Source organism: Mesoplodon mirus, assembly GCF_964341445.2.
Source record: "Mesoplodon mirus genome assembly, chromosome: 4".
NCBI lineage: Eukaryota > Metazoa > Chordata > Mammalia > Artiodactyla > Ziphiidae > Mesoplodon > Mesoplodon mirus.
In genome coordinates this window covers 175,955,954-175,968,801 of record NC_138979.1, presented here as the reverse complement: position 1 = coordinate 175,968,801, position 12,848 = coordinate 175,955,954, and the positions used below count along the sequence as shown (strand labels likewise).

The 12,848-nt window shown below is 50.5% G+C and overlaps 1 protein-coding gene across 1 annotated transcript in view; it reads right to left on the bottom strand.

The window, feature by feature from the left end:
• DGLUCY (D-glutamate cyclase) overlaps positions 1–12,848 on the bottom strand; it is a gene marked incomplete at its 5' end in the record, with an annotated part of 54,161 nt that overhangs the window by 30,870 nt on the left and 10,443 nt on the right. The window contains 6 exon segments of the mRNA XM_082620201.1: positions 4,893–5,153; positions 9,268–9,471; positions 10,736–10,854; positions 12,497–12,540; positions 12,542–12,568; positions 12,572–12,652. Coding sequence (XP_082476327.1) covers positions 4,893–5,153; positions 9,268–9,471; positions 10,736–10,854; positions 12,497–12,540; positions 12,542–12,568; positions 12,572–12,652 — 736 coding nt within the window.

Below are 12,848 nucleotides of genomic sequence, written 5' to 3'. Positions count from 1 at the left end.
AAAGCCAAGTAGGTAGATTGGTGTCGTGACCAGTTCTCAACTTAAGTTCTCATCTGCTCCCCAACCCCACCCCCTTGACTATCTTCGGGGAAGTTCAAGAAAACAGAGGAAAAATCCCAGAGTCTGGGCCTTGAGTTAATTACTGGCATCAAGTGATTTCCAAAGTGAATTTGACTCTTAAAAATAGCACACTTTCGGCCTTCCCTGGTGGCACAGTGGTTGAGAGTCCGCCTGCCAATGCAGGGGACACGGGTTCGTGCCCTGGTCCGGGAGGATCCCACATGCCGCGGAGCGGCTGGGCTCGTGAGCCATGGCCGCTGAGCCTGCGCGTCCGGAGCCTGTGCTCCGCAACGGGAGAGGCCGCAACGGTGAGAGGCCCACGAACCGCAAAAAAAAAAAAAAAAATTAAAAAAAAAGCACACTTTCTAATTATAATAATAATACATATTATTGCAGAATATGTGGAACACACACACAAATCCCATAATAAAATAAAATTGATTTGGTTTCCATTAACTAAACCCCCTCAGAGCCGTTTGAGGTAGAATCTTTGCATATTCGCTGGCCCAGGACGAAGTCTTATCCAGCGGCTAACAGAGGGCCTGGGATGGGGATGGCGGACCCAGTACTCATGGTCCCGCTGGCTCTGCAGGAGCTCCTGGACTGCTCTGTGGCCCAGCAGCAGTCTCAAGGGGCGGTTGGGGGAACTTTGGTTACCCCGATAAGCTCCATCATCAGCCCCTCACCCCCTCACATAAAGCCAACCCAAATAAGCACCTTGTTTATGTTAAAACCATATGGCCTCGAGACAACTGCTTCCCACCCCAGCTGCCCCACGTTGTCACCCCAAGCCCTTTGGGAGCTGTCGCGGCCACCCCAGTGGATCGATGGGGCAAGCTGAGGGCAAGGAGCCAGATCACTGTCAGAGATCCTGAAGTGCCCCTACCGGGGCTCTCCCAACCCCCCTTCTCCAGTTCCACCCCCCGCCTAGGGGGAAAGACAAGTGGAGGGCAGTCGGTCCATCAAGGGATACTCATGAGGCACAGTCTATGTGTGACGTGACACCCCGGGGAATGGGGGGCAGTCACGACAGGTCGAAAGACCCAGCCCCTCTGTGTGCTGTGAGGGGCAGGCTGTTGGCCCCGCAAGGGGGTTGAATAGGACCAGACAACAATTCCTGGCTGTGTGACCTTGGGCAAGCCACGGGACCTCTCTGAGCTTTGGTTTCCCCCTCTGCAGAATGGGGTTAATCAGGCCCTCTCCCAGGATTGCTGTGGACGCAATGGTGTGATGTTTGCCAAGCACCAAGCTGGGGGCCTGGCACAAAGCAGGTGCTGTGTAAAGCCTGGCTCTTTATTTCTTTGAAATTGGATTGAGGATACAGGATACTAGTAAGACAGGGCAGCAGGGAGCCACACAGGGTGGGGAACATAGCATATCCCCAAGGGGGGCACACAGAGAGAAAGAAGCCCCGGCAAGGAAGGTCGGGGCAAGAGGAGACCCTGCACCTAAGCTATACAGCACCAATTTGTCAATTTATCTTCAAGACAGGGAATCAATGACTGAGTTTTCTTCTTTAAACCTTCCCCAGGCTTCACTTACAAAAAAAGAACTGAAATCATTGTCATTAAAAGGCCAAATTGCTTCTACTTTCTTCGTCCATATGTAATGAAAGTTCTGCAAAATCTAATACAGCGAATTCCAAATTCCAAGCCACTGTGTGGGCAAGACCCAGTTCTGAGCGGAGGTCCAGCATGGAGCCGGCGGTCAGGTGAGCAGCAGGGCAGAGCGACTTCTGGGAAAGTGGGCAGCAAAAAACACCCAGCAGGGCGGTGGCCAGATGGAAGAGCCTGCCGGCCTGTGAAGCAGTGGGCACAGTTGGTTGTCCCTTCTCCTTGGTGACAACACGGTCCTTGGTTTTCCTCCTTCCTCAGTGCTGATCCTTCTTGGATGAAGGACCCTGCTCTTCCCCTTGACCTCTGGGCGTGGAGCGTCCCAGGGTGCAATCTGAGTCCTTCTCTCTGTCTCCACTTACTCCCTCCATGATGTCATCCAGTGTCTTGACTTTGAGGCCATCAATATGCCAACTGTTCTCCAGTTTCTCTTTCCAGCCCAGACGGCTCTCCTGAACTCGACTCGTGGATCTGATTGTCTGCTCTCTTCCCCACTTGCACGTCTAATAGGTACCCACACTTTCAGTTACCCGGGCTCAAACTTGCACTCTTATAAACTTTTTCAAATTGTAATGGTGGTAAAACACACCTAATGTAAAATTTACCATCTTATCCATCTTTAAGAGTACCATTCTCTGGCATTAAGCGCATTCACATCATCGTGCAAGTATCCCCACCATCCATCCCCAGAACTTCGGGCCTCTCACTGTTGTGGCCTCTCCCTCCCATCGCAGAGCACAGGGTCCAGACGCGCAGGCTCAGCGGCCATGGCTCACGGGCCCAGCCGCTCCACGGCATGTGGGATCTTCCCGGACCGGGGCACGAACCCGTGTCCCCTGCATCGGCAGGCGGACTCTCATCCACTGAGCCACCGGGGAAGCCCCATCCCCAGAACTTTTACATCTTCCCAAACTGAAGCCCTGTACCCACTAAACACTTACTCCCCCTTCCCCTGACCCCAGTCCCCAGCAACCACCATTCTACCCTTTGTCCCTATGATCTTAATTACTCTACCTACCTCATAACAGTGGAGTCATACAGGTTTGTCTTTTTTTGTCACTGGCTTATTTCACTCAGCATAATGTCCTCAGGGTTCATCTGTGTTATAGCAGGTGTCAGGATGTCCTTCCTTTTTAAGGCTGAGTAACATTCCACTCTATGTATAGACTACACTGTGTTTATCCAGTCATCCGTTAATGGACGCCTGGGTTGTTCCCACCTTTTGCCTACTGTGAACAATGTTGCTGGGTGTGCAAACGGGTGTGAAAATATCTGAGTCCCTGCTTTCAGTTCTTTTGGGTACATGCCCAGAAGTGGCATTGCTGAATCATATGGTATTTTCTATTTTTAATTTTTTGAGGAACTGCCATACTGTTTTCCACAGTGGCTGCCCCATTTTACACCCTCACCAACAGGGTGCAAGGTCAGGCCTGCTCCACCATGGTCTTCCCTGTCCCAGTCCATGCCAATTCCATCCTCTCAGTCCCCTGCCCCGAACATGAGAGCAGTCACGACTCTGCCTTCGAAATATAGACAGATCTGGCTGCTTCTCACAACCTCCATCTCTACCATTCATCTCTTTGGGGTCCCCTGAAACCAGAGTCTGAGACAAAGACTTGGGTGCAGGTGGTTTATTTGGGAGATGATCCCAGGAGGGAACAGGGACAGTGAGGACGGGAAGGAGGAAAAGCCAACAGGAGGGTCTGTGCCTTTTCAAGGCAATGGGGTCTCAGTTCCTCCGGGACCTGCGTGTCTCCAAAAGACGGGAGGCAGGACAGCAGCTCCCACCCTCCATGGGTTGAGGGGGCCCTGGAGGCATTAGTCCCCATACTTCCAGGCTGGGTGGTTTTGCAGGGGTTTTTGGAGAATTCCCCACAGAGCACTGGCCTGGGCCATCTGTGTGACTCAGAGCTTCCACCCCAGCTGTGGCTGAAATCACTGGGGGAACAGAAGGACTCGCCACAGGGCACCAGCCTCGTCTCCCACCTGCCGTAACCTGGCCCATCTCCTGTCCCTATGTCTTAAGCCTGCCGGCCCCCACTCCACCTCATGGCCATTGTCACAGCCAGGGACACTCTTCCCGCAGCCAGCCCAGGCCTCACTCTTGCACCCACTTCAAGTCTTGCTCACATGGCACCCTGTCCAGGAGGTCTTCCCTGACCCTCTTGTTTAAGAGAGCAGCCCACACCTGCGCGCCCCCCTCACGCCTGGCCTATCACTCCCCGTCCCCCTGGTCCCGGGCCACTCTATTCCATAGCGTATCACCTTCTAACACACTATACACGCACTGTATTATTTCCTATGCTGTTTACCGTCTCCATGACTCCATGAGGGCAGGGTGGCTGTCAGTCTGGTTCACCGATGGATCTCAAGAGCCTTAAAGAGTGCCTGGCACATATTAGGTACTCAATACCCACTTATCATGTGAAATGGATTCTGTATGTCCAGACACAGCCTTTTCACAACTTCTAACGTAGCAGGTGCTTTAGGATATGGCTTCCTGAGGTGGAAGCCCTTTTAAGAGGCTAAGAAGACAAAAGTACTTCTCTGAAGAATGCATTTTGAGGGACACAGAGAGACAGGCAGTCGGAAGTGCCGTAGAGTCACCAGGCTCCTGGCTGATGCCTGAGTGACACCCACAGAACGACGAGAGATGAGGAGCAGCTGTTCACCCTGCACCCTAGGCCAGTCCTGACACACTGACAGCAGCGCCCCAGGCTTGTATGGTCAGCACTCTCGGCCCTGATGCCCATCTGGGTGTTCTGGGAACCTGGGAAGCGTGGGGCATCCTGCCCATTTGGGCTTTGTGGGACACGGCTGTCTCAGCCTCTCCACCACTCTATTCTCGACCATTCTACCCTCAACTCGGGGGTCCAAGCCTGTCCCGGGCGGCTCAGTGTCCTCTGCAGGTCACCCCTGCCTCTCATGTGCACAGGTGGGATCACGGGGCCTGGTGGACCCGGCTTCAAATTCCAGCTCATCATTCCCTCCTGGTTAAATCACCTGGCCCTCTCAGAGCCTCAGTCTCTTCATCTGTAAAATGGGGATAATGCCGTTTATAGCAAAGAGTTGTTCTGAGTGTTAAGGAAAACGCCCCGTGTCAGGTGCATAGCACTGTGCCTAGGCACCCGGAGGAAGTCCCACAAACGCTGATTCCCTCCACCCTCCGCCCACGAAGCCTCATCTGAGTAAAGGGACTCCCCTCCCCTCGCTGCTCACCTCGCTGTACAGCCTCGTCAACAAGCTTCTTGTGCAAATTCAAGGCTCTCTGGTCGACGACCATGGAGACCCCCTTCTCCCAGGCCTGCAGGAAAGCAGCCAGAGCCACGGCTCCCGGCGGGCCGTCCGTCTCTTCCGGAGGCTCGTGGTTGACATGCGCGGGGAAGCCGGTGGTGAGGGGCACGGAGCGGGCGTGGGATGGAGACCGGGAGGCCCGCAGCAGCTCGCCTGGACAGAGCAGGTGCCCGATCCCCCGGCTGCCTAAAATTATGCAAAAACAAAATCAAATCGCAAAATCACATAACTGTGTTTCAAGTAGCATCTTATGGGGACAGTAGCTTGGTTTTTTGTTCGTTTGTTTGTTTTTGTTTCAGAAGTGGATTTGAAGGTGTGGCAGACCCCTCCTGGGCCAGTTGAGAAGGGTCACTGGGTAAGGGACCCATCAGCCTCTCTTTCAGTTAAGTGTGGCCTCGAGACCAGGTCCTCTCCATGTGACAATCGGAGAGCAGTGGAAAGAGAGTGGGAGTGGTGACGTGGGCTCCCCCTGGCCTGGTCATACACCTCCAGTCTCTACTCCAAGCTCTTCCCTTCCTGGGAGCTGGGCTGTTGACAGCCAGCGCCCCCTGGGGGTCTCACGATGGGATGCGGAGCTGCTGGGTCCCTGAGTGTCCGCGAGGGAGCACATCCCCCTCCTGCAGAGCTGGAACACTCACCCTGGAGGACCCGCCCTGGACCGTTGTGTGAGAGAGGCACACATTTCTGCTGTATTTGAGCAAAGCCTCTTGGGGGTCATTTGTTAGAGCAGTTTAGCAAGCTCTAACCAATACAGGGAATACAGAAGGAGGAAGGGAAACAGGGCTGTCTTAGCTGGGGATTCCCCCAAAGCAGACCCTAAGACAAGGGCTTGGGGGCAGGCATTTCAGTGGAGAGGGAGCCCAGGAAAGAAGTCAGAAGAGGGAGGAGGTGAAAAGCCATGAAAGGATGTGTGAGTGAGCAGGTTAACTCCGAAGGCAACGGCGGCTCAATCCTGCTCGAGATCCTCTAAGAAACCAAGCAGGGCTTCCCTGGTGGCGCAGTGGTTGAGAGTCCGCCTGCTGATGCAGGGGACACGGGTTCGTGCCCCGGTCCAGGAAGATCCCACATGCCGTGGAGCGGCTGGGCCCGTGAGCCATGGCCGCTGAGCCTGCGCGTCCGGAGCCTGTGCTCCGCAACGGGAGAGGCCACAACAGTGAGAGGCCTGTGTACCGCAAAAAAAAAAAGAAAGAAACCAAGCAGTAGCCCCTGGGGACTGTCCTGCCAGAGGACAGGGAGACTGAGCAGTACGCACCAGCTCTGCCCCCTACTGGGTGAAGGCTGCCCGTCGGGGCGTTGACTCCCCGGCACTTCTGGGCTGCGCCTGCTCTCCTGGAGAAACAGAGAGACCTGAGGCCCAGGTGGGAAGCTGATGTGCTGGGAACCGCCCACTGCAGCTGCAGTGAACCGGGGTGGGGGGGTGGGGGGTAGGGGTGGGTTGGGCCGGGCACCAGCTGCATCCTACAAATGCCACCGTGGCTGCCAAGCCAGTCCCAGAAGGCAGCACAGCCTCCGGACTGTCATCACATACCATTGTGCCTTTGTCCATGCTCAGGCCACCTCGGGGCGTATCTGTGCCGTGGAAGGGGGGGATGTGACTTAGAACCCCTACCCCAGCTGCGGCTGAAATGAGAGGGGGCGCCTAAGGGACATGGGGGGCGTAAACTTGCATTCGAGGTACCTGGACAACGTGGAGGGACACGGTGTGGATTCTGGTTATGGAGGAACAGCTCCAGATTCAGCATCTGGAAACGTACAATCAAGTCCAGGCACTGGCACATCACAGCTGCGTGACCTTGGCCTTGTCCTTTGATGGCTCTGAACATCAGTTTTCCTACATGGAGCTGGGGGTGGTCCAGGTGGAGGAAGGCTGTGAGGCAAGGGCCCCTCACGTACCACCCGTGGGAGTGGAAACGGGAACATCTGTCTGGAGGGTGATTTGTACCTTAGATTTGTACACTCCACTGGAGCCAGCAATTTACTTCTAGGAATTTATCCTAATAAAGTGATCATGGGTATGTACACAAATGTAGTCATAAGGATGTTCATTGCAGCATTGCTTGTGGTGTCAAATAATAGGCTATTAATAAAATGGTAGAACATTCATAAAATAGAATTCTATGCAAACACTATAAAGGATGTTGTGGTGATATTTAATGATATAGAAGGATGTTCACAATATATTTAAAAGGGAAAGAAGCAAGTCCTAAAGTAGTATCACAGTATGATTCCAATATATATATTGGAATATACATATATACATGTGTGTGTGTATATATATATACATTCAGTCTTATAGGTTCAAGACTGAAGAAAAAGACTTTAAGGGCAAACATAAAACTGTTAATAATGGTTAATTGTGATGGGATCCTGGTAATTTTTATTGCCTCTTTCATGTTTTCTGATGTTTCTACAATAAAAATGAATTACTGTTGATAAGTGGGGAGAAGAATAACAACATCTTAAAAGAAAAAAATTGGAGGCTTCCCTGGTGGCACAGTGGTTGAGAATCTGCCTGCTAATGCAGGGGACACGGGTTTGAGCCCTGGTCTGGGAGGATCCCACATGCCATGGAGCAACTAGGCCCGTGAGCCACAGCTACTGAGCCTGCGCATCTGGAGCCTGTGTTCCGCAACAAGAGAGGCCGCGATAGTGAGAGGCCCGTGCACCACGATGAAGAGTGGCCCCCGCTTGCCACAACTAGAGAAAGCCCTCGCACAGAAACAAAGACCGAACGCAGCAAAATAAATTAATTAATTAATAAACTCCTACCCCCAACATCTTCTTTAAAAAAAAAAAAAAGAAAAAAATTGGAATGTAACCTATTTAATAGGATGTGGTGAGCACCGATAGAGAGAAGAGGGGAGAGAGACCTTTGTCAACTTGAAAGCAGTCTATCCATCTATGATGATGTTATCATTAGCACAAACATTACCATTATAAACCTGCATTTCTTCATCTTCTCCAGGCACCCCAAATGCCAGCCATTTGAGGTCCTCTCAAAAATGACTGAGTGGCTCTATTATTAGGCTCAGTGACTGGTGTTCAATATATGGCCATCAACCTTATACCTGCTTATTTAATACAGCGGGAATCAGAAGCCTCTGCTGTTCTTGAGGGTTAAAGACGTTCCTTGATAAACAACATTGGCACCTCTGGACAGTCATAAATCTGACTATCCCCCAAGCCTCATGCTTCAAGCCTTGACACACAGTTCACCCAAGCACTGAGGGTACTGCTGTGGACGACCTCTCAGATCATTTTGATTAAGCAACGGGAGCACCGTGTCTGCAGTAAATTTACTTCCCAGTTACTTTTTTATCTGAGCTAATGGCAGAGCTAATAATACATCTTCCCTCATGACGCTTGTACTGAGCAGGAGAGCTGTCAGCCTGGGTAAGAATGTTTGTGAGACAGAAAGTATTGCAGAAGTTTAAAAACTATTCACCAAGGAGACCAGCTATGTCAGAGACTCTGTGTATACACAGCCACGACTCTATGTATGTGTGTGTCCTGAAAGGTGCATCGGTAATGAGCAGATATCCCAAATTTACTGTGCGTTTGCGTGTAAAGGAAACTGTGTTTTCTGCAGCATGAATGAATGAATGAGTGAATGAATGAACAGACAAGCACCTTCCAGCAAACCTCCTCCTAACTGGAACCAGCAGACCCCTACTGGACCCCACCAGCCCTGTCTCATGTCTAGAAAGTCAGCGGCTCTCAAACCATAGAAAGGCTATCCTCTGAGACGCCAAATACAATATATATGTCGGCTGCAAACTGTGGTGAGGTTGTCTCTGCAGGGTCCTGCCCCACCAAGGATCCACCGAGGAGGATCAGTCCACACCACCCCCATCTCCGCTGCCCGGTGCACAAAATCTGGTCTACGCCCAACCCCAGGCAATGGCACAAAAGAAGATGATTAGGGACATTATTACGGAATGACGGATGACATTGGTTAAATGGTGGTAGTTGACTACCTAGGAACCATTCCTCTCCCTTTTTCTTCCCTACTCAACCCCAATTTAGTTCTGGATGGGAACGTGCCCACCTCCCAAACTCCCTCATATGTGGAGTGTTGAAAATTTGGGGGAAAAAATGAAGAAAACAAAAATCATCCACAATCAGAGATCATCACTGTTAGTATTTTGGTGCATTTACTTCTTTTCCGGATTCATGCACAGTATTAGCATTAAAAAAAAAATCATACTGTAGATACAGTTGGCATGCTGCTTTTTCCCCTGAACATTCATCAGTGATGAACTTCTCCAGGTCCTTGAGATGTGACTGCTTGGTTTCTTACCTGGGTTGATGGCAATTGTCATCTCCAGTTCCCTGATCTTCTGAGTGACTGAAGCTGACGCCATGCTGCAGTGCAAAGGATCCTGGGAAATGTGATGGATCTCTGGCATTCCCTCAGGGGTGAGACATCTGGCCAGAGCCACTGTACCCTTCAGGTCAGTCATAACTGAGCAACCCAGTGAGCTGGTGAAAGCCAGTGGCATCTCTAAGGCACACAACAGGAGGGGCAGAACCTAAAATTGGTCACTCTAAAGCCATCACACACTAGAACAGTTAGCTCGAAGTGTGACATGGGGTTTTGGCCCATCTGTTGTGAGATGTGCAGCAATTAATCTATTGCTAATAGAAGTTGAAATATTGAAGTTTGAGCATGATTTTTATAAATTAGAAAGATTCAAGGTGGTCCCTGACCAATGATGCCAATTCCCTCCTAGGTCAGAGTAACAGCCCCCTTAAGCCCAGACATACTGCAGGTGCTGACAGCTTCGAGACTGGTCAGCTGAGAAGGCCAGAACACTGGGATTCCAGCCGCAGTAAGAGCTCTTCTGTAGGGCATCCCCCTGGCAGAGGACAGGAGAGGGCTGAGACCATCGTGCTGGAGGATGTTTACGGTGGGTGTGTGGATGTGTGTACACACGTGAGCACACACACACTTGTAAATGACCACAAGCTCCCTGAGAACTGCACCTTGTCTCCTGCAGCATTTTATTCCTAAGATCTGGGCACAGAGTAGGCTCCCAATGCATTTGTGTGAATAAACGAATAGAATCCCCTGGATCTTGGTGTTTATGCCCTATCGCCATATTAGAGATAATCTTCCTCTATCGTGAGGCCATTCTAATAGCTAAGCGCCCATGAATGCTTTAAAAATAAATTGAAAGTAGCACTAAATTCTATTATTTGTAGTGCAAGCCAGGCTGACCTGGATAGAATCTTCCTCTGTCTACAACAATGGGTTGCAACAGTTATTTTTAACGTCTCTGTCACATCCTTACCTTACTGTGTGCTAGTTAGGGGGCCCTCGTGTGTCGCTTCAGTGTAATAGCACCCTTGGCCTTTGAAAAAATGGACCGACAGTATTACTTTCAAACACCTGGCAAATACCACGTGAAATGCTTTGCTTAATTGAGTTGCTTGCCTTCACCTTTGCTTTCAAAGCCCCACTAACCTCCAAGATGTCTCAAAATATCAAACAAAACTTTGGCACTTCTGTTAGATTGGACCGTGAGCCTTCCGCTGATAGAAATATATTTAATCAAAACATATTTGAGCTGAAAGACAAGCTGCTCTGGTGAGACCCAGCACTGGGATGAAAAACAGTCAGAAAGATCTTTGCTGTGGGCTATAGGCCTGTGTTTTATGACTTTATTCCTTAAGTCATTGCACCATAAGCCTGTGCATTCAGGAACTGGAAACCCACCCAATTCCCTCCTAGGTCAGAGTAACAGCCCCCTTAAGCCCAGACGTACTGCAGGCGCTGACAGCTTCGTGACTGGTCAGCTGAGAAGGCCAGAACAATGGAACATGCCCTGGCTGACACACCACAGGCTCCCCGTGGTCAGGTTTGGAAAGATCTTTGATACCCAACAAAGGAATTCATCTGCATTTGTGAACATGTTCTTTTTTCATACCTTGTCATTGAAAATTGGGGAATCACTTTCAACCATTTTAAGTGTGTGCATCCAAAGAGCACGGACTGTTTCTGGATTGTCAATGAGGATGCTTAATCTTAAAAATAAAAATTGTCTTATAAAAAAAAAAAGGGACCTCCCTGGTGGTCCAGTGGTAAAGAATCTGCCTCCAATGCAGGGAACACGGGTTCGATCCCTGGTCGAGGAACTAAGATCCCACATGCCACGGGGGAACTAAGCCCGTGCACCACAACTACTGAGCTCGCACGCCTCAGCAAGACAGCCCGCGTGCTGCACACCGCAGAACCTGAGAACTCCGGAGCCCGTGCACCACAACTAGAGAGAGAAAACCCGCATGCCACAAGCAGAGAGAAGACTGCATGCCACAGTGAAGACCCGATGCAGCCAAAAAGTAGAAAATAAAATAAATTAAAAATATATATATTAAAAAAAAAAAAAGGAAGACGATGGAAGAAGAAAGTGACTTCCACTGGGTCCTGCACTGGCTGGTACTATCTGATTTGAACATGTTGAGTAGTTTATGGTTCTTTCTCCAAGAGCAGCTCTAGTCCCAGAACCACTGTAAACTGGAGAAGCCCGGGGAGGAAGCCAGGAGTCAGGACTTTACCAACCCAGAATGCTTGCTGACCTCTAGTCCATTTTGAGGCACATAGTTTCAGAGCATGGAATCTTAAATGCTTGGTGTGATTGCTGGAGGAGACTAGGGGGCATTTAGTCCAACACTGTCATCACACAGGTAGCGATTTTGAGCTTATCTTGGTGCAGACCGAGTCACATAACCTAGACAGAAATTCTGTTGCTTGACGACCGACAGCATCCCTACCCCTGGCTGATATCAGAGCGCTCACGAAGACAGCAAAGATGGATGTATTGGGTTCGATTCATCCCACTAATGATAAAACTGCCGACACTCTGCTCTGGGTGGTCCTGAGACTGTCTTTCTGTGAGGGAGGTGACAAGTGCTGATTGCATTTTTACAGAAGGCTGGGCTTTGTCTGATTTTGTTTGTTAAGCAGCTGAGTGAGTTCAATTACTCTGAACTCTGACTCTCACCCAAGACCCAATCCCAAGCTCTCATCAGGCCCTCTGAGAGCCTCCAAGAGGCCTGGGAAGCTTCCACGCTTGGATCTGCTCACTTGCCATCAGACTGAGTTAATACACTGGGGATCAATGGCTTTCGGTTCAAGTTAACATTTGGAAGTGAGCCGTCCCCTGCCCAGATATGCCACTGAACAATAGCCTAGATTAGCAGTTACTATGATTTCAAATTTCAAGACAAATAGCTCTGCTGACATCTTCCACCACCTGCTTCCCCAACCCCTGGTTCACTTGAAGTTCACAGGGACCAATGGATGAGGCTGGCTGTTCTGCCAAGGGCGCCACCTTCAGACCTGAAGGGCACCTGCAAACCCAGCCCTGGTGCTACTGCAGGAATCTGGGTCTTGTCCAGGGCCTTAACCCCCAGGACCTCTGGGAAAGATGAGGACAAGTCAGGGGAACTCAGGAACACACCAAGTTCCCATCTTCTCAGGCAGAAGTCCACGTGCAGCTGTCAGAACCATGAACGAGAGTGGACACTGACCTGGGTCGCCAATGTGAACCGGTTGTCCATGCTCACCCCCCCACGGAGCAACAGGCCTGCACCAGCCATTACAGTTTGTCCTTGGGAACTGGCCTCACTGTGACCACCAGAGGGCAGCAAAAGCCAGCAATGGTGGCACAAGGCACCTCTGTCTGCCAAGAAATCAGGTGAAAAAATGTTAAAAAAATAGAAGCAGCACGGATGAAAGCCCTCAGGACCAAGAGTTCAAAGCAGCTCAGTGAAGGAGGAGGTCCAAGTAGCCATCATAAAAATATACCTTCTACTTTTATGTGACATAGAGTTGAGGAAGATTGCTGGTAGTTATTGGTCTAAAACAGAGAATCTTAA